The 19,809-nt window shown below is 41.4% G+C and overlaps 1 protein-coding gene across 2 annotated transcripts in view; it reads right to left on the reverse strand.

Moving 5' to 3' along the window:
- Window positions 1–6,273: 6,273 nt before the first annotated feature.
- WSCD1 (WSC domain containing 1) overlaps window positions 6,274–19,809 on the reverse strand; it is a 56,318-nt gene continuing 42,782 nt past the window's right edge. The window contains exons 6-9 of one of the 2 annotated variants that reach the window (XM_032779459.2): window positions 15,262–15,439; window positions 11,445–11,609; window positions 9,568–9,768; window positions 6,274–7,973 (exon numbers count right to left, since the gene is read on the reverse strand). In XM_032779459.2, the coding sequence (XP_032635350.1) occupies window positions 7,621–7,973; window positions 9,568–9,768; window positions 11,445–11,609; window positions 15,262–15,439 (897 nt within the window). In that variant the 3' untranslated portion in view covers window positions 6,274–7,620. The remainder of the gene's footprint in view (window positions 7,974–9,567; window positions 9,769–11,444; window positions 11,610–15,261; window positions 15,440–19,809) is intronic. The other variant, XM_075073969.1, reaches the window with a different exon arrangement.

Here is a 19,809-nt window from a genome sequence, read left to right on the forward strand (position 1 = left end):
ACTAAGGTATGTGTTTGTCAGGAATCAGGGCCTGCAGCAGAGCCAGTTTCTGGGCAAGTTAATGAGTGCAGTTGGCTTGCAGTAGCTGATCGCTCCTGTCTCAGACCAAGCCTTGCCCCTGCCTACCCTTGCCTTACTTCAAGTAACCTAGCTTTGACTCTCGGCTCCAATTCCTGGCTCGTGACTATGGCTCTGACCCTTGGCTCTGGCAGACGGCCTATGACAGATCTTTTGGCTCCTATTCCTCGTTATTGGCTCCTGGTCCAACCACTGGAGGAGTCAGGCCTAACCCCTAGACATGACCACCTACATACTGATCTCTGCAAATGTGTGACTGGCCAACAATGGCTGTAATAAGGGCCAGTGTGTAGCATAGACTAAGCCTAAATCGTGAGAAATGTGTGCAAGGCCAAGTCAGCCTTAGTGATTTTGGCTGGAGTTTTGATTGCAGTTCTTGGGTCCATCCGAGTCTGAACTAGCGATGAGAATGGGGGAAACTATGATCCAATGTGAAATGAAAATGAAGACACTCAGAAACAGATGTGACCCAAACCCTTCACAGCTCTGCTTCCAGTAGGGTGACCAGATGTCCTGATTGTATAGGGAGAGTCCCAATATTTGTGGCTTTGTCTTAAATAGGCGCCTATTACCCCTCTCCCACCCCTGTCCTGATTTTTCATACTTGTTGTCTGGTCACCCTAGCTTCCAGACTAAACTGAATCTTAACAGAGTAACGGGCAAAATGTTGTAATTTGACTGAGAGAAGCTTATTTGGAAAGCATTTATGGCTGCAACTTCTTGAAATTGAAACTTTTTTCCTTTCATATAGAGCTTCTGTTTACTTTTCTGCTTATGAATCATCATAGCTTTAACTTCCTGAGGAAAATTGAGCACTCAGGGAATTGAGTGCATGTTGTTACTTCTAATATGCTGGTTTTGAATACAGAATAGGAAAGAATGTGTAGTGAACATCAGCATAGTTTTTAATGGCATAATCACCTATTTTTCTGACTAAAACATCCTGGGTAATTAAGGCCCAGTATAATAAACCTAGATCTTGGAAAGTATGGGAAAACCTGCCTTGTTAGGGTTGCTTCCTACTTTTTAAAACTAAATAGCAAGAGTTCCTCTTTGTGAGCTTCACGAATTTCATTGAAGTTGATAGAAGGAAAGCAAATCAAGTAATTCAAATGCAGGTCCAGATTCACCAAAACACTCTGGCTTCTTTGCATCACTCCAGTGCTGCAAACCAGCTGCAAACACATCTGAATTGCCTGGGTTAGCCTGACTAGCAGCACTGAATGGGAATGGGCAGGCAGGTTGTACATGTGAGTCTGGCCCTACGTTCATATCTTAGAATTTTGGGGTAGAACAAAGCTATAGAATCTTCAATTTATGATTATGGGGTGCATTTGTACTGTGCATGGATTCTGGTTGCTGAGTTGGGTTTTAGTACATTATCTTTGCATTCCTGAAGGCAAACTGAAAATTGCATATGCATGGTTTTCAGCCCTTTTTTATGCTAATGCAACCTTTGAGAGGGCTCAATCATCTGAGATGATCCCTAAATAGACCCTTAGAACTTTATCAACGGTCTCTAAGCCAAGGCTGGTGTATAGTTGAGGTTTGAGGGTGAGATGCAGAAGACAACTGCATCTGATGCTGCCATTTCATCTGAGTCCTATAAGTCCTGATCCAAAGCCCACTGAAGTCAATCGGAGTCTTTCTGTTGCATAGACATTTTTCTCTCTCCAGAATGGATCCTTGCTGTTAGTGTGCAGTGAACTGTTGAATTCTGATGATTGACTTTACCCCTATGTATGTTATGCATTAATGTTACTTTAAGTAAAAAGTCAAGTGATCAATAGCCTATACAGATCTCATTCGATAGCTTCTTTCTCAATTGCTGGCTGTACTGATTTTTTTAAAAGAAAAATCTCTACCTGGACTGAAGGCAGAAAAAACTGTTACCCTAGGTCCAGGAGAGGAAGGCTAGGTTAACTTGAGGCCTTATTCATCTCTTCTCGCTTACACCAGTTTTATGCCAACATACCCTGGTTGGGCATGATTCTGTTGCCCCACACCTTGGGTAGTCATTCATATCAGTGCAAAATGCCATCCTGCTAATCTGATGGGGTTTTTATACTCACTTTACAATTGTGTACATGGCTGCACAAGGTGCAGAGCAACAGTGAATTAGGCCACAGAGCTACTTCTGATTCACACCTGAGTTAAAGAATCAAATCCATGCTTTTTCTTTTGAGTCTTCTATACACCTAGGCTTGCTAGAGTCTGCTGGATAAAAAAATAAAGATGCACTGGCTGGGTCTTATCCATTAGACATGGCACCTGTCAGGTTCTATAGAGCAGTGCAATATTTGTGAATAATTTCATAGCACATAACGCTGTCTGAAAAATATTAGCGCATGATACCCTTGTACAACATTTGTCTGAGATGCATGAATGCATCAACTCATTGCAAAGTTTGACAAATCCATGGTTGCTGCTACTTTTTAAAATAATAATAGTAAGAACCAGGGCCTTTGGGTCCTTCATTTGATAAATGCTGTTTCTCCTGTCCAGCTTCACTAACTCAGAAATTGTAGTTGGAGACTGGCAAATGACATGCCAGCTGCACTTGTGAAAAAGTGCATTTTGGTGCAAGGTGCCAATGTTTTTTTTGTGCAGGGACAGTCCTTTATATTTGCAAATGCTCTTAATTCATATTTTGCATGAGTTAATTTATCCACAGATAAGAAATGAGGCATATATAGTGCATTCTCCAATCTAGTAAGATTTAGAGTTTGTCCATACAGGAAAATTAAACCAGAATATGGTGTGGTCTTAATTTAAAGAGGATTAACTATTTCTGAATGATGCGTGGATGCCTTATTCTGAATCCCTTCCACAGAGCATTCGCCATACAGTTAGTCAGGAATAGCTCCCTGTATAGACAGGCTCTAAGTTAGGTAGTGTTACTTTCTTTGGAAAATAAACGCACTTTGCCATGCAAAATGCTACTGCATATTCATACTCTGTAAGATCTAATTTTAGCCAGCTTGAAACTTCATTACAACATGCTCACATAATTGAACGGCTTTCTTCTAAGAGTTTTTTGTACTGTCATTTTATTCTTCCTCACTTGCCTAGAATTGAAATGATCCAAATGCTTTTCAGTTTTTTTTGTAATGATGCACAGCTAGAGAAGGAATCCATTAACATTTAATTTCACACCAAATTTTAACCTTAAACCTGCAATGGCTTAAACATACAAGTAACTTTATACACATGAGTAGCCCAAGTTTTGCAGGGTTGGGGGCCAAACTTTGATGAAGAAATCCCATATACTGAAGCCCAAACAGTTATCAGTGGGTGCCAAATATTCATTTGGGTACTTCAGTGATGATTTGCAAATGTGTGACTTCTTCATGTGTGACTTCAACCAATGATAAAAGGAAAAATTTAGCTTGTGCACCTAAGTATGTTGCACTATATACACGTTCTTGAGATAGTTTGTGCAAAAATAAAATCATGTGGAAAATATTAAAAATATTAAAACTAACAATCCCACCCACTCACCTTCAAAACTTCCGTTGGCAACGTATTGGCTCTGATTCTCACTGATAATACATTGGACCCTTTGTGGTGCTAGAAAGTTGGAAAACAGGATCAGGCCTGGATTATGAACAAGAATCGAGCCCACTGTTCTTATTTCCTCTGGGCCTTGTATCTTGAGTGGAATCATTACACTATGAAGCCCCGATCCTGCAAGCTGCCTCACATCCTAGATAGAGCCTTAGAAGAATAATAGCCATCGGTAGAACTTTACGTGTGATTTACAATGGCGATCAGTATCTCTATCCCCATTCTACAGCTGGGGAAGTGACTTGCCCAAGGTCACACATCAGGTGGAGCAGAGATAGGAATAGAGCCCAGGTTTCCTGTGTTTCAATGTAGTGTTTTATTCATTGGTCAACATGCCTTCCACTGAAGTCAGGGGGGCTTGTGTGTGCACAGGGTTCTGTTCAGCTTTTGGAATTGGGGCCTAAACAATTACAGACCAGACTCCTCACAGCCCTGCACCATGTGCACTCAATTGCAAAGTGGCATAAAATGGCACCGGTCTGACTTCTTAGTGTTTTAACATCCACTTTCCATTTGACGACACATTATGATACCACTGGAGAAAGTGGTCCACTAAATCAATAAGCATTGAAATGAAGACCCTGTATATAGCGTTAATAATTTTTTAGAAAAATAAATATCTTCCCTCTTCTAGAATTATATGGCATCCATGTTTCTCAGAACCAACACATTTTAAATCAGTCTTCTATTATTGCTTCTTGGTTAATCTGTTGTGTTCTTTTGCCCTGATGTAAATGAAAATAGCTGTGTTATAAGCTATTACAAACAAGGTTTATATAATAAACACGGACATAGTCTTAATTAAAATGCTGCTGCTAGGCCCCTCAATTTAAAATAAAATGATATGACCTTTGTTACATTGCTGTACCCATGTTCTGGGTAAACTCCATTCCAGCTGAAAAGCTAGTGAGGCAGTGGACAGAGAAGATGTAGGCTTTCCGAAGTAAAATGGGACTATATGCTGCCTCTTGATCTATGAAGCCAATTCTCATTACTGTCTGAGACTGGGGCACACAGACTGACTTGTTTGTACTCGGTATGCATAACTGCTTCCCATCTGGATTTGCATCAGCAGTATTAGTTACCTACCACTTGAAACAAATTAATATGTGGGGAGTAAGGCTGTGGGTGTATTGAGGGTCTGATCCAATGAGCACTGGAATCAATAAAATTCCTTGGGCAAGTGTCACACTCTGTATCTGTCAGTTCTCCATCCCTAAAATGGGATAGCGGGTATAACTTCCAAAAGCACCTAAGGGGACAAGGCCCTTTTTGAAAATGGGAACTTATGCCAAGATCCTGAAAGGTAAGATCCATGTCACTTAGATACTTATGAAAATTTTAGCGAGAAATGCTTCCTCTCCCCCCTACCTTCGGACTGTATGTGCAGCACCTAGAGCCATGAAGCCCTGCTTTTGACCAAGAGTTCTGGGCACTACTATATTCCTTCCTTACAAGATAGGAAGAAAGCCTTTCAAACATCTATCTGTATCCAGCATATCTTCATTGGTCTATGTTTTAAAGACAACTCTTACTCTCTTTTAGCATAGCTTGTTAAGTAAAATACTGAAGGTTACCTGGGTTCCACTTAAAACTAATTAGAATTGAATGGAGCCTCAAAAATCTTTGGCACAGGGACATTCTTCTGTCTCTATTATCATCCTCCACATATCTTAAACTGGATTTGCAGCAGCATAGTTCTATTGATTTCATTTATGGTTTACTACTCATGTAAGTGAGAAGAGAATTAGACTTACTGGTCTTCACTGTAAACTCTCTCACATTGGTGTACATAACAAACAGCTGCCCTGCGATTAATGGGAGTTAACTGGTGTAAACTGCAGAATCAGAGTGGAAAAGCAGGCACATAGAGGGCATTTTTCTCCATTCATACCTGAATTTCTCTCCTCACTCAAGCAATAAAGTCTCCATCCATTTCTGGTTCCAGCTGAGATGGGACTGTGTAGTTAGTTTCATGATATTGAGCAATTCTTCCGAGGAAGAAAGAAAGAAAAGACAATTACATGCAGAGCACAAACAAGGAAAACTTATAAAAGACACGGAGGAGACTGTGCTTGATTTACTATATTTTTCAAAGCATCAATGGTACATACTTAAAGGAGGTCCAGCTCCCTTCATATAAACTGTTTTATTATTTCTTTATTAAAACTAAAATTCCATCGGGAGTTTGGGGGAATTTTTTAAAGTTAACATGAACAGATGCACTGTAGAGTAATACAACCTTCCAGGCCTAGCCTCAAAGCATGTAGGGTGATATAAAGTCTCTGAGCTTCATATGTGACTCCTGCTGACACCGAAGGTGGCTCTTGGACACCCTTAGAGTGAAGCTGTCTCATATCTGAAAGCACAAAGCTAATCGGTGTCATGTTGCTGCATGTGTTCAAGAATGAATTGTAATAAATTGAAGGGAAGCATAATGGAATTAACCCTCTCACTGCCAACCCCAGCCTGGACAATCATCCACCTTTCAGTGTACAACAACCATAGTTACATATGGGACCTATGTTGTCGCAAAAGAAAAGTTACTTCATCGCTAACTCTAAATAACAGCCCTTAAGTGGTTGGGAGGAAAGCTGAAGATGGCTCCTGGGGAAAACAATGAGTGAGCTTAGACATCTGGAAGGGGCGAATCTACCCAGATATGAATTTTTTTTGTCTGCTAAGAGGCCAGCAAGCATGCTATGTGACCTCACACTGCATGGTCCTCTTCACTCACCCAGTCTACCACCAGCACCGCTCACCCATAGAGCTTCTGTTCTCCCATGGCTCCCTCTGTCACCTTCCCCAATCCTCCAACTCACTAGTTTTAATCACTTGACTATAGCCACTATCCTTGCAATAGAAAAGTCTTCAGCACTATACACAGCTAAGCTGTTGTTTGGACCCAAATGGCACACCACGCCCAAGGGCAGGACTCATTGTAGAGACCATAAACTTAAGGACAAAGGGTTCCCACTCAGGCATTGAGCGTCACTTGTAATAGAAATGAAATGCTTTGTTCTTCTCTTGATCTCTTCACTCTTCCCCAACCCAGCAAGAATATAATATACAATGGGACCTTTACAAAGCCTGAAGTATGCCTCTGAATTTGGGGCTGGTTTGAGTGGGATGATATCATGGAGCTTTTGCCCATCCCTTTATTGTGAATCGCCATTTTCTCCTGTTGGGAATTCCTTCTTTCCCCTGCTCAGGCCCCTTCTGTATGGGGCTATATATCCTACCAGCAAGGGAGACCCACCACGCTCCTTGATTCCAGCCCAAAGGTCAGTCTTGAATCAGATCTACCATGCAACAATAAAGTTTCTGACAAGTCAGTGGACCAGTCCAAGCTTAGGTTTTTAAGGTGAGCCTTAGACAAGGTTTGTCTGACTGTTCATATCTCTGTGGAAGTGTTCACTGCAGGTATATTTCTATTTCTCCCTTGCATACCAACAAAAGTCTAATGTGAGGATGTTGGGATGAGTGGAGGGCAACCAGAGAATTTAGGAGAGAGAGGGGGGAGGGAATTTAAAAAGAAAGCAACTAACTTTCTTAAAAGCTTGAATGAAAATATTGATCAGCTTTGAGGGTTCATACACATGTATGATGAATTTCCAAATCAAGCACTGCAAAATCTCAAGTTATTCTTGACAGTTATTGCTAGTAGACAGTAAGGATGAGAAGAAGGAATCCTTTTCCAGAATTAGCAGTGCACAACTGTTAAATTTGTAGCCATTTATATAGGGAAGGACATACATAGGCGGACACTAATAGCTTTTTCCTTGGTTTATAAACCAATTTCCATCCTTCATTGCTTGCCTTTTGAAGCACTTAATGCCCCTGAAGAACATCCAAGAGTGGAGAGAATTTGCATTCCTCAGCAGACTCCAAGAACATCTTTGCTTTTGCTGCTATAAAGCTCTGGTCTTGTATTTATTTATTTTATTTTATTTTAAAAACACAGCAACTGGGATATCATCTTGGAACATACTCTCTTGGCAGCCCTGTCAGGTTTCTTCTTTTCAGGGCTTCATCCACTGTCAGAATGTAGCTGTTGATAAGATCTTTCATTTCCTGGGTAAATGGCTCAAAATCCTTCTGCCTAGCACCTGACCGCTTGAAATTCCCATCTCTGTTGTTTTCGACACAGAGCAGTCGGTCCTCTGTCACCGTCATGTTTAGGAATTCCACCATTTCTTTCAGGTTGGGGATGAGATTCTGTTTTAAGTCTTCATAGTGAATAACGAAAAGATGTTTTCCATATCTTAACCAGTCTAAGACGTGAGAGGCCCACCATGAGGCATAGCTGTTGACAAAGTCTGGCCATTCTAAACATTGGGGAAAGAGATGGGAAGAGGGGAAATATTAGATGATCTTATCCACACTGTGTTTTAATCATTTCCCAAACATTCTCCTGGAGCAGCAATAGAATAATCTTGCTGAATGGGGCAGCAAAAGTCTAAATTGGAGCAGTACTTGTCCTGTTTGTTAGGGACCGCTGACTTCTTTTTGCCCAAGTTTGATCTAAAGCTGGTGAGATTTCTTTTTCTTCAAATTTTGAAATTCCAATGAATTTTTTTTTTCACAGAAAAGTTAAACTTTTTAGTGGAAAATGTTCACAGTTTTTAAAGTCAGCTCTAGTTTGAACCCCCACTAACTGGCTGTGTTAGGTCTGAATATAAAAGTTGCTGAGTTTGTTGCTTAGAAAATATATTGAAAAACAGAAGCAGAGAAAGGGGCGTGTTGGTGTGTGGGGGGAGGAAATCTATAAAAGATTTTCAAAAATGAAGGAACGATTATGATGATCTAGTCTGACCTCCTGTATAACACAGGCCATAGGACTTCCCTGAATTGCTTGAACTAGAAAGCCTGTGCCGAATTCTTCACAAGTAGAACACTGGTATATTGAAACCACTGGAGTAAACCTGCAGCACATATATTTAATCAATTGCTGCAAAGAGAGGAGTGATTCTAACAGAGAAGGCATTGGACAGGAAGTCACGAGATCTGGATTCTAATCCCAGCTCTGCCACTGATGTGCCTGATCTTAGGCAACTCTGCCACCCAGTGCCCCCACTCCACTCCTTTCCTTTGTCTTGTTTGTTAGATTGTAAACGAATGGTCCTTGGTTGTGGGGGATGTGTGTGTGTGGGGGGAACCATGGGTTCAGGATAGAAATATACCATGTTGGAGAACCTCCCAAAAGAGTTTATGCAGTTTGCCCATCCCCTTATTCTAATGCTTTGGATATACAAAAGGAGAAGCCCATGCTGAGTTCTTTAGCATTGTAAAGTATGAATGTAGCAAAGCATTCTGATGGGGGGATTTAAAGTCTCATTTACTTTGCCCGCTGAAAGTATCAAAAGAAAAATGAAGTGTGAGGGGTGCATTTTAAAAACGTATTCAGGGGCTCTGAGTAACGGTCAACGAGTCCTATTATTACTACTCTGTACTACAGTAATGCCTGTAAAATGCATAAAAAATGTACCCCAACAAATCCTGTTCCATCATCTCCTGGATCTTAAACTAATCCGTTTAATAGCTCTCACCTATTAGATACTGTTGGGACAAATTCTCACCACAGCACATAGCCTGGTTAAATGGATTGTGTGTGGCGTTTCTCTGCAGAGAGACATTCTCTCGGCCAGGCTGCTTCTCCTTGGCCACTATTGGAACTTCAGTGCTGTGCTAGTCCTGGCGCTGTGCTCCCTTTCTGAGGTTTCTGGGGGCCTCCCTCTGCCCTAGGACCTGATGGAAAGTTCACTAACCTCAGTGGCAAAACTCCCAAAGACTTTAATGAACTTTTGATCAGGCCCTCAGTGCATTGCCCTACCAACAACACCCATAGCACCCCACTTTCAAGGGTTATCGTTTGAAGGCCATTTTAGATGTCCATTGGTTAGCAATGGCTTGGCATGTTACCTTTACTCTTCCAGTTCCTCTCTGTTGCATATCCCAGGTGGCCAGCACACTTCCTGTTGAATTCTGCCATTAGAGATTTATATGGGTTCCTTATCAACAAGATGGCGGAGTCAAACATTTCAATCTCTCTCTTGCCACTTTCATGTGTTTTCACACAGATAGTCCTCCTGCTTCTCCAGTGGTCTTTTTCTCCTTTAAAACCTATTTTAAAATATGAAGGATTCATTGTTTTAAAAAAAATTCAGGTTTCACATTATAAATGAGGTCCTCTAATGGTGTAAACTTCTAAAAACTACAAGAGACAAAGTAACTTACTGGATCAAGCCCTGGACTGGGAGTCAGGAGGTCCGGAATTCTATCACTGATTCTATCAAAGACCAGCTATGTGACTATTAATTTTTAATTTTACTTGGCCAGTAAGCTCTTTGGTGCAGGGACCACCTTTTTTCCCCTAGGTTTGTACAGCTCCTAGCACAACAGGGTCCTGGGCTATGACTGAGACTTCCAGGTACTACCACAATATTAATAATTGTAAATAGATGAGCCTTGGGTGGCCAAAGAATTACTGGAAGCAATCTCAGAATGGTTAGCAATTATCTTCAAGAACTCATGAAGAATAGCTAGGTCCCAGAGAACTGGAGAATGGCAAACACAGAACCGATCTTTAAAAATGGGAACAAAGAGAACCCAGGCATAGGCATCGACTCTGTGGGTGCTCCGAGGAAAAATTGGTGGGCGCTCAGCACCCAGCAGCATCTCCCCGCACAGCTCACCTCTACCTCTTCCCAAGTGCGCAGTGTGCCCGTTTCCCCCCCCAGCTCCCAGCACTTGCGCTGTGAAACAGGTGTTTCGCGTGGCTGGGAGGGAGGGGGAGGAGGGGGTATGCGGTGCACTCGGGGAAGAGGTAGGGCAGGGGCGGGGATTTGGGGAAGGGGTCCAATAGGGGCAGGGAGGGGCTGGAGTTGGGGCAGGGTAGGGGCAGGGAAAAGGTGGACAAGAACTAATGGACTTAATCTGCAGCAAGGGAGATCTAGGTCAGATATTAGAAAAACTTTCTAACTATACGGGTAGTTAATCTCTGGAATAGGCTTCCAAGGGAGGTTGTGGAATCCCCATCACTGGAAGCTTTTAAGAGCAGGTTAGATGAACACCGGAGAGGGATGATCTAGGTATACTTGGTCCTGCCTCAGTGCAGGAGCCTGGACTTGATGACCTCTGGAGGTCCCTTCCAGCCCAACATTTCTAGCATTCTATGATTTTCTTAAGTGATTAGTGATTTTTGGGTGCCGAACTTGAGGCACCTTAAAGGGGCCTGATTTTCAGAGGGCAGCTGTTCAGCACTTTCAAAAATTTAGGGCCATTTAATGTCTCTCATTGGGCCCACAGCCACTAGTCAGTTTTGAAAATCATGGCCAAATTCTTTAGGTGCCTTTGAAAATCTTAGCCTAAGAATCTAGCTCATTTGTTGCCTATAAAATTCTTCATGGGCCAGTTCTGACAATGGGGCAAGGGGAGAAAGAGGGGTGTGTCTGTGTGTGTGTGTGTGAGAGAGAGAGAGAGACAGACAGACAGACAAAGATGATGATGATAATAATAGATGCTCAAATTTGCATAGTTTACCTAATATGACCCACAAATCAGAACAAGTTTTTACTCATGAAAATGTTTGTGAATCAGTTTGTGTATGTTATTCAACCAGTCTCTGTACACTGTACAGAGGATGGTACTCTCACATTCCAAATGTTTAATTTTTAACACAGGTGTTTATAATATTGACAGATGTATTTATTCTAAACAGAAACAAATGTCAAAACAAGTGAATAAACGTGCATGTTTAAAGCTGATTTCATGTTTCCACGTGTCTCCGACCACAATACCTTTGTTGTACAGGGTTCCATCAAAGTAATAGCTTCCAGTGTAGTAGCCAGTGGCATGCTCTATTAAATGACGAGCCCAGGTATTCCCGGCCCCAGGAAAACTAGACAAAGCAACAAACACTTTGGATTTGGTAGTGAGGAATTTCCTATCTGTGCATCGGGTGTCTGTAAGTACAGAAGATATTTCATTGTAAGCATGGTGACTACTTATTAATTTTACTGACAGCTACTGATTACAAGGTTTATTGCTTTCATTTTTCTATTTATACCACAGGATATCAGTCTGAGTCCAGCTGTGATTCAGATACTTCTCAAAATTAATTCAGCCTTAAGAGGCCAAAGAGTTTCTCCTTAGAGGAGGCTTTCAAGAGACTGGCGTCATGTTAGGCAATGCTTTATTATTAGGACTGCAGCAAATTATTGTACCTACCTGCAGGTTCTAATAAAAGCCCCTGGATGCATGTTTGTTAACTACTATTGCCTGGCAGGCTGGCTGTTCACTGACCGTCTGAAGGTACCATTAGGCTTGTGAATCAAATATCTCATTGCAATAGGAGGGGTTTCCTATAAGTTAGAGCTCAATTTAACCTCTTAGCCTAGGATTTTCAAAAGCAAAACAATATTCCATGCTTTGAAGGCCCTTCAAGGTTGCAAAAGCAGTGCTAAAATATTGCAAACAAGACAGATTGCATGTGCTGTTTTAAAAATATAATTGCCATTACGGACAGCCACAGTCATTCTTTTTGTAGCTGTATAAATGTCATCTTGGTGACAACTGCTGACTGTGGTGTCTGTTTACAGAATAATCCACTGATTTCCATACAGAGAGAAAAAATGTAGGTATATTTTGGGGGAGGAAAAGGAATCAGGACCACTGCTTGCAAAGAAGCATCACTAAAAAAAATAGCACCGCAGGCAGATGATGTAGCTCTTTCCATTTACAGAAGCGTGTTCAGCATTACAGAATGATGCATCCTTGGCATTTAATCCTCCAACAGTCATGTGTCATGCAGCATCAGTACATACTTGCCTATCTACAGTATACGGGCCAGAGCCTCAGCTGGTGTAGCTTGGTGTAGTTTCATATGAAAATGGAACTCTGCCAATTTATACCAGCTGACGATCTGGCCCTACATATGTAACTGTATCGCCCAGACCTTTTGCTGCCTCCCGGCGGAACCTCTGAGTGCTTTGCAAAGGAAATAGCCATAAATTAATGCAAATGGTAAGGGTGAGATGGGGCAGATTGCTCACCCACTATGGAACAACACTAGGCAAGATTGTGTCTTTGTCTGTATATGGCTCTTTATAGGGCGGGGAATGATGCACCACTCCTAACTCAAGGCAGTCTCTTAAACCCCACAATCTGTCTCTAAACATGTATGTAAAGAATGTTCCCGTTGTATCTGCAAATTAGTCAATGGGCCATAATCAACATGGGGGGCGGGGAGGAAGGGCAGGGATTAAGCTTCAGATTTCAGTTCAACATCCTTCCTGAAAGGCTTGTGCTGAAATGGAAATCAAAAGAAATTAGGTTTTCCGGTACTTCAGAAAGGCTGGGCGTAACCTGTCTCACGAGCACGTTATGTCAGATCTGCTGCAAACAGGGCCAATGACAGTCTCAAAATTCAATCCGCAAAGCAAGGGATGCTATAGAAAGTAGGGTCAGCTGTCTAGTGAGCTTTTCTCACTCAGAAGATAGTATCAAACCCTGGCCATGTATATATTAACATGAAATGGATTCAACTTTAAAACAGAGAGTGGTCGTCTATGAGCTATTTTCTCTAGTTATATTTCAGAATCTGTATAGACATCTTACATTGTGAAACTGAAGGAGTTCACAATCATTACACTACTTTACTGGCATTGCCTGTGAATATGAGGCATCGTGCCTTAGTAGATGGTCCACCACAAGGGGTCTCGGGAGGCCTGGGTTCTACTCCGGTCTCCACCTTGGGAAAGTCACTTTGCCTCTCCCTGCCCATTTCCCTATCTGTAAAACAGTGATAATGATGCGGACCTCCTCTGAAAAAAACTTTGAGATCTTCTGTTGAAAAGTGCGACACGAGAGCTTGGTATTATATATGTGTACCTATTAATGCCTGCCTAACCTCAGAACGGGGAATGAGGATAACCCAGGAAGGGGCTATGTATGGTCATCCCTAATGAATAGAAAGAAGAAATGCTGCACATTGCTCCTTATCCCATTGCATGCAGTGCCATCCATTTAAAAGTTGCCATGGACGAATGCCTGCACATAATCCAGCACGGAGGGTGCCCCAATATCCCTCCTCAGCGTGATTTCTAAAATCAAAGCATGCTTTGAAGTAGTCAGAGTTCAGATTTGGAACCCTGATCCTGTTCTGGCTGAAGCTGATGGGAAAATTCCTAGCCTGAACTGCTGGATTCTTACCCAAAATAACTTGAACTTCCAAACATCTTGAAATGTGCCTTATTAAATCTCCGGATTTTCAGATCAGTTCAGAGGGCTGTAGTCCAATAGGGGTATGAACCAATAAATGCTCAGAAGTGGGCCTTACTTACTCTACTTTGAGTCTGATACATGTTGGTGAAAATGGGCTATGAGCAGAAGTTCAGGCCCCTGTCCAGCAGGGCTCTTAGAGCGATGCTCAGCTTCATGCCTATGAATAGTCCCACGGAGATCAGTAAAACTACTCATGCACTTAAGTATCCGGTTAACTTTAAGTGATTTGCTGGATTGAAGCCTTATTGTCAATGTTACCAACCTACTTTAGATGCTTCTGAGGATGAGTATTTAGAGGAAGATGTCTCAAGTAAATTAGAAATGCTGGTAGCACTGGTTTTAATGCAACTATAACTGCAATATGTATGAGTCGGAGAGAGCACGGTTTGTGGTTAAAGAACAAAACTAGAAATCTAGGTTCTATTTTTGACTGTGGCATAGCTATTGTTTGGCTCTGGGCAAGAGGTGGGAGTGGCTGGGTTCAGTGAGTAGGTGATGGGTGGTGTTGCTGGTCTGTGAGATACAGGCTGTCACATTGGATGATCTGGTGGTCCCTTCTGGCCTTAGTCACAGTGTTTAAGTGCAGACAAGCTCTATGCCTTAATTTCCCCACCTGTAGGATAATTCCTTACACCCACAGGGTTTTGTAAGGCTTAATTCATTGTTTGTAAAAATGTCTGAAATTCTCTTTTGAAAGGAGGTTTATTGAAGTTCAATACGATATCAGTGTAGTTTTAGTTTAGAGTGAAGGGAAAGTTCTAATTTGTATAGTTAAAGTTGTTTGAAAAATCTAAAGCCCATGGAACTGGCCAGGAATTTTAAGGCCAGGGATTTCCAAAAGCCATTACTTGATTATGTTGTATCAATAACATCTTGTTTTGCTTGCATGGCTATTTTACTCTTGTAAACATCACATACCACAGTGTTAATTTTGTGTTAATTTCTATATTACATGTATGTATAGTGTGTATATAAAACACATGCTAATGCTATTTAACACATATGTTTATACACACATATGCAGCAAAGAATCCTACAGCACTTTGGAACCATTTTATCTACCCCTGAAATGCTGCCATGTCTGGGTTGGAAAATGATCCATTTTTCAATAGTGCCTGACAAAATCACATATCCATTTGGTAAACAAAGTGAAAGACTACCATATACAACTGAAAGTGCATGGGGAATTTAGGTATAGGAAGACTTTAGTGATTCAAACCAGAATTTGGCCTGGACTTTAGAGCTAACACCTCTATGGCTAGATGTTCATCTGGTGTAAACAGGTATAGCTTCGTTGACTTCCGAGGGCTCTTGCTGAGTTGCAGCATTTACCTTGTACTGGAGTCTGATAGACATGATAGTAATTCTCTTCTCTTGGCACCTCAGCCATACTACTGACATTCTGCAGTCTGCTGCAGAACAACCTGTCCATGCTGTCGTGAAGAGTGAAATGCATTGTGGGATAGCCACAGTAGCATTCTGGCCCTCCGATGACTGCCAAGGGAAATTCCTATCCAAGAGAGAAAATAGATCAGAATGCAAATGCCCTGGCATCAACAATTCTAAGAGGACGGTCCCAATATAAAAGCAAAAACTGTATCTTCAAAGGGCAAACTGTCAGGATCAAAGCGATATTTGTTTTCATTGAAAATCTCATACCTATGTCATTATTAGACCTGTTGTCCATTTCTCAGGACACGTTGTTGAATCTTTTTCTGATTGTTTTGCTGAGAACTTAGAGATTCAAAACACTTTCCATGTCTACTACTAATTTATGGAATCTAAGGACAGAAGAAACCTCTATGGTCATCCACTCTAACTTTCTGTGGAACACGGCCCATAGAATGCCATCTGGTAATTCCTACAATGGAGGATGTTGTTTTCTTTACTATAAAAGTCACCATTACTAATCCCAATAATTTGTTGCTGAACTAGAGCATAACTTTTTAGAGAGAGATTCATCCCCAATTTAAAGATTCCACAGGCCAGCTCCTCAGCTGGTGCAAATCAATATAGCCACATCAACATCAGCACCATTTTTCTGGTTTTCAGCAGCTGAGGATCTAGCCCAGACTAAGTACAAAATTGAATAACCACTGAGGTCAATTGCCAGGATAGAGCCCACAGGGAAGAAAACTGTCCTTGGACTTCAAGAATTCTGTTTTCAGAAAAAGGATCAAGGGGGAAAGCAGGATGAATTAAATGCTAAATACATTTGCAAAAACAATGGAAGACCATGAAGAACTAAATATCTCCTATTCTGACTCATTCACATGTCTGAGTGCCCAAACAGTGTTTATTTTGTATAGCTTTCAGAGGGGACTCTCCCAAGCTGATGAATCATAAGCAGAAAACAGTCATTTAAAAACAAAGCCAATCAGTTTTACACCAAACTCTGTTAAAAATATAGTAGGAAGAAATGTTTACACCATCGCAGACAAAGAGACTGAAGTAACAGCACATGTGGGCCTCCATCAGGGTTTCCAGAGCCAGTGAGAGATCTATGGTACCATATTCAGTTATATGCAGTCACTGCATGGGTGAGTTAAAGAGGCACGACGGGCACCTTTGCCACTCACTTCCCTTGTGTCTTGGGCTACATCTACACTTAAAACACTACAGTGGCAAAGCTGTGCTGCTGTAGCACTGGAGTGTAGACACTATGGTGATAGGAGAGGTTCTCCCATTGCTGTCCATAATCCACCTCCCTGACAGGCAGTAGCTAGACTGACGGAAGAGTTCTTCCATTGATTTAGCATTGTCTACACTAGGGCTTAAGTCAGCTTAGCCTTGTCTCTCAGGCGTGTGGATTTTACACACCCCTGAGAGGCATAGCTAGGCCAATGTAACTTTTCAGTGTAGACCAGCCCTTGAAATAAATACTTCATACTGCAATTTTACTTTATGCCTCTCTTAAAGTATATCTACTGGGTTGGGGTGCCGAAGGCAAGATGGGCAGGGGAACGCTTTGTTTGTGAATCCCACTGGGGCTTAGATGTGAGTTAGGCATTGAGCTGCTTGGCAGTGTTGGGACTCAGGTGACTGCACAAGGCCTGCTGTTGAAATTTAGGCACCTAGACTTTAATGTTGGCAACCTAAGCGCCTACGGTGGGATTCACAAAGAGGGACTAAGTCTAACATTTAGGCACTAAAGGCAGTCACAAAACTCCTGCTCAACTGCCGCCTAACCCTGTGGGCACCTAAACTCTGCAGGCACCCCTAAATCATTTTGAAAAATGGGGCTGACTCTCCTAGGGCACTTGGGAATTTACATTGATCACATGGGTCAATATCTACCATGCTGCTATCAAAGTGTGACTGGAGATACATAAAATTAAACAACACATCCAGATACTAGGAACCAGATTTTCAAGAAGCTCAGACTAGATTTTTTTGTTAAGTGCACCTGCAATTGAGGGTAGATTTTCAAAAAAGCTCAGCTCCTATTTATGAACCAAACTAAGAGTCACATTTTCAAAAGTTCTCAGCCCCCAGGAGCACCGGGGGTGATATTTATTGGCAAAATTTTCAAGAATTCATCTCTTTGAGAATCTGGCCATTTATTTATATGCTTACATGGGAGCTGAGCTTGCTTGAAAACCCAATCCCAGTTGTGGGAGCTAAGCACCTAAAAATCTGGCCCTGAGGTCTGTTGAAAATCCCTGGTGTCTTTTCCCTTCCATGTTGACAGCACATCTTGGGTTGGATTCAATGTTAAATTAGGCCCTTAGACTTCAGTGGGGTTACTAAAACAAGGCAGGCTTGCTTCACTGTGTAGAACCAGTGGAACACAGTGATATATATTTGACATATTTTAAGTACGCAGTAGGGAAGGATTATAACAACATAATTTAGTTTTGGAAGTGTGAATGGAGCAGAAGGATTGGGAGAGCTTGAAAAACCACAAGTTTATGAGCAAGTTCTCCCCATTCAAACATCATCCCCATTTTTCCTCCTTTTAAAAATATTCTTTTGGACTCTTGTTTATAAAATAACTCCTCCGGTCTTGAGACTGGATATTTTTTCCCTTAAAAACTTTTCTATTGGCATGCACCTTTGGGACTGAAATGCTAGGAATTTTTATAGAGAGGGACTGCAGTGTAGGAACTGGTGCACAATGTTGAGGGTGGAGACCTAGAGGTTTTAATCCTGACTCTATCACTTGTGACATTGTTTGTAGGTAACACAACATGCATGAAATTCTATGGTCTGATTAATAGAGGAGGTCAGACTAGATGTTCACAATGGTCTCTTCTAGCCTTACAATCTATAAATCCATGAACATCTACTGTGCTCCTGTTTGTAAAATGGGTCTAATACTTGCTTTATAGGGGACTATGAGGCTATGTTAATTAGCGAGTGCAATACACTTTGAGATCTTCCTATCACAGGCACTATGCAAGGACAAAACTTTGTATTACTGCAAGGTTGCATATGGGAATTGGCAATTTTCTGGTTTTGCATATTTATTTAATTTTAGACATGAAAATGATAGATGGAGGGGGTGGGGGGAAGAGAGACTGCATAGTGTTGATAAATACAAGCTCAGGAAACTAAATAATTAAGTGCCACTTTTTTGTGTGCTTAGCACTTTTGAAAATATGGCCCTTATTTAGATATCTAAAAGGCAGCGGAACTCTTCTGGAAATGTCTCAAGGAAATCCAGTTGCTTTTGAGTGTGAGGGTTAACACTTGCCATATGGATGCTAATACAGCCTGTTGGATTATAGCCGTGAATATCTCAGTGTTACAAGGATGGAAATCCTTTAGTTCCTGGAATGAGGAGTTATGCCAATGCTTGCCTAAGAATTAAACTGATGTATTGTTCTTTAACATCTGCAATGTTGAGAAGAAGCTCCTATCATAAAGTTCCTCTGCAAAGTGCTTTTGTTCCTGAAAAGGAGCTCACAGCCTTTTGAACAAATGGATTTAAATAGGCCAGGCGTGCGGAGTCATGTGACAAGACTTGTCCCCTTTGTCAAAAACTGCATTTTCATCAATGGGGGATGGGGACCCAATTACAGTTGGCCAATCTTTTTCCGTGAAAACACAATTTTGAAGAAAAATGGCTTTTAAGGAAGGAACCAAAATTTTCATGGGAAAATTTGATGCCACTTTCCAGTTTTTAAATGAAAAAAACAAAACAAAACCAAAAACAGTTTTCAAACACGTCAACTTTTGGCTTCAGTTTTTCACCAAAAAACTGGAACGAATTTATAGGAAATTTCAGTGAAAATGAGAGAATTTTTCCCTATGGAACTTTCCAGCTAAAAATTGGAATTTTTAAACCAACTCTAATGACAATGCATTAAATTGTCAGCATAGCTCTCTCTCTCTCTCTTCGGGAATGGGGAGAATAGGTGAAACGCTACAAAGCTTAGCCAGCAGGCAGAGCAGAAAGGGAAAGCAATATGGCTCCTTATTGCATCGTGCAATGGGGAGGTCAAGGAGCAAGGGCAGTAGGACCGGGACTAGCGCTAGATTTTCAGCTCTGAAGAAGAAGCCAGCTCCTCTTTCCCAAAGTAAATACTGTCCAAAGGATTCTGGAAGAGAGGAAGAATCTGGTGGGCCACATTCTCCTTCAGCACTGATGTAAATCAGGAGTAAAACACTGACCTCAATGAACTTATACTGGTATAAAGCTGGTGCATTAGACTCGCTATATGTGTATCATATGCATCTAAGCACATGTTGGAGTCAAAGCTGGGGCTTTGTTAAACACGTGCTTAAGTTCTTTTCTTAATAAGGATGTGATCACTTATGTGGTTAAAGTGAAGTAGGTGCTGAAGCATTTTGCTGAACAAGGGCATATAGAATAAAAATGGCTGAATCTGAGTTTTTCCCCCCTTTTTACCATAGAAGAGCGACGTTGTGGGACTT

The sequence above is a fragment of the Chelonoidis abingdonii genome, chromosome 20 (assembly GCF_003597395.2).
Source record: "Chelonoidis abingdonii isolate Lonesome George chromosome 20, CheloAbing_2.0, whole genome shotgun sequence".
Lineage (NCBI taxonomy): Eukaryota > Metazoa > Chordata > Testudines > Testudinidae > Chelonoidis > Chelonoidis abingdonii.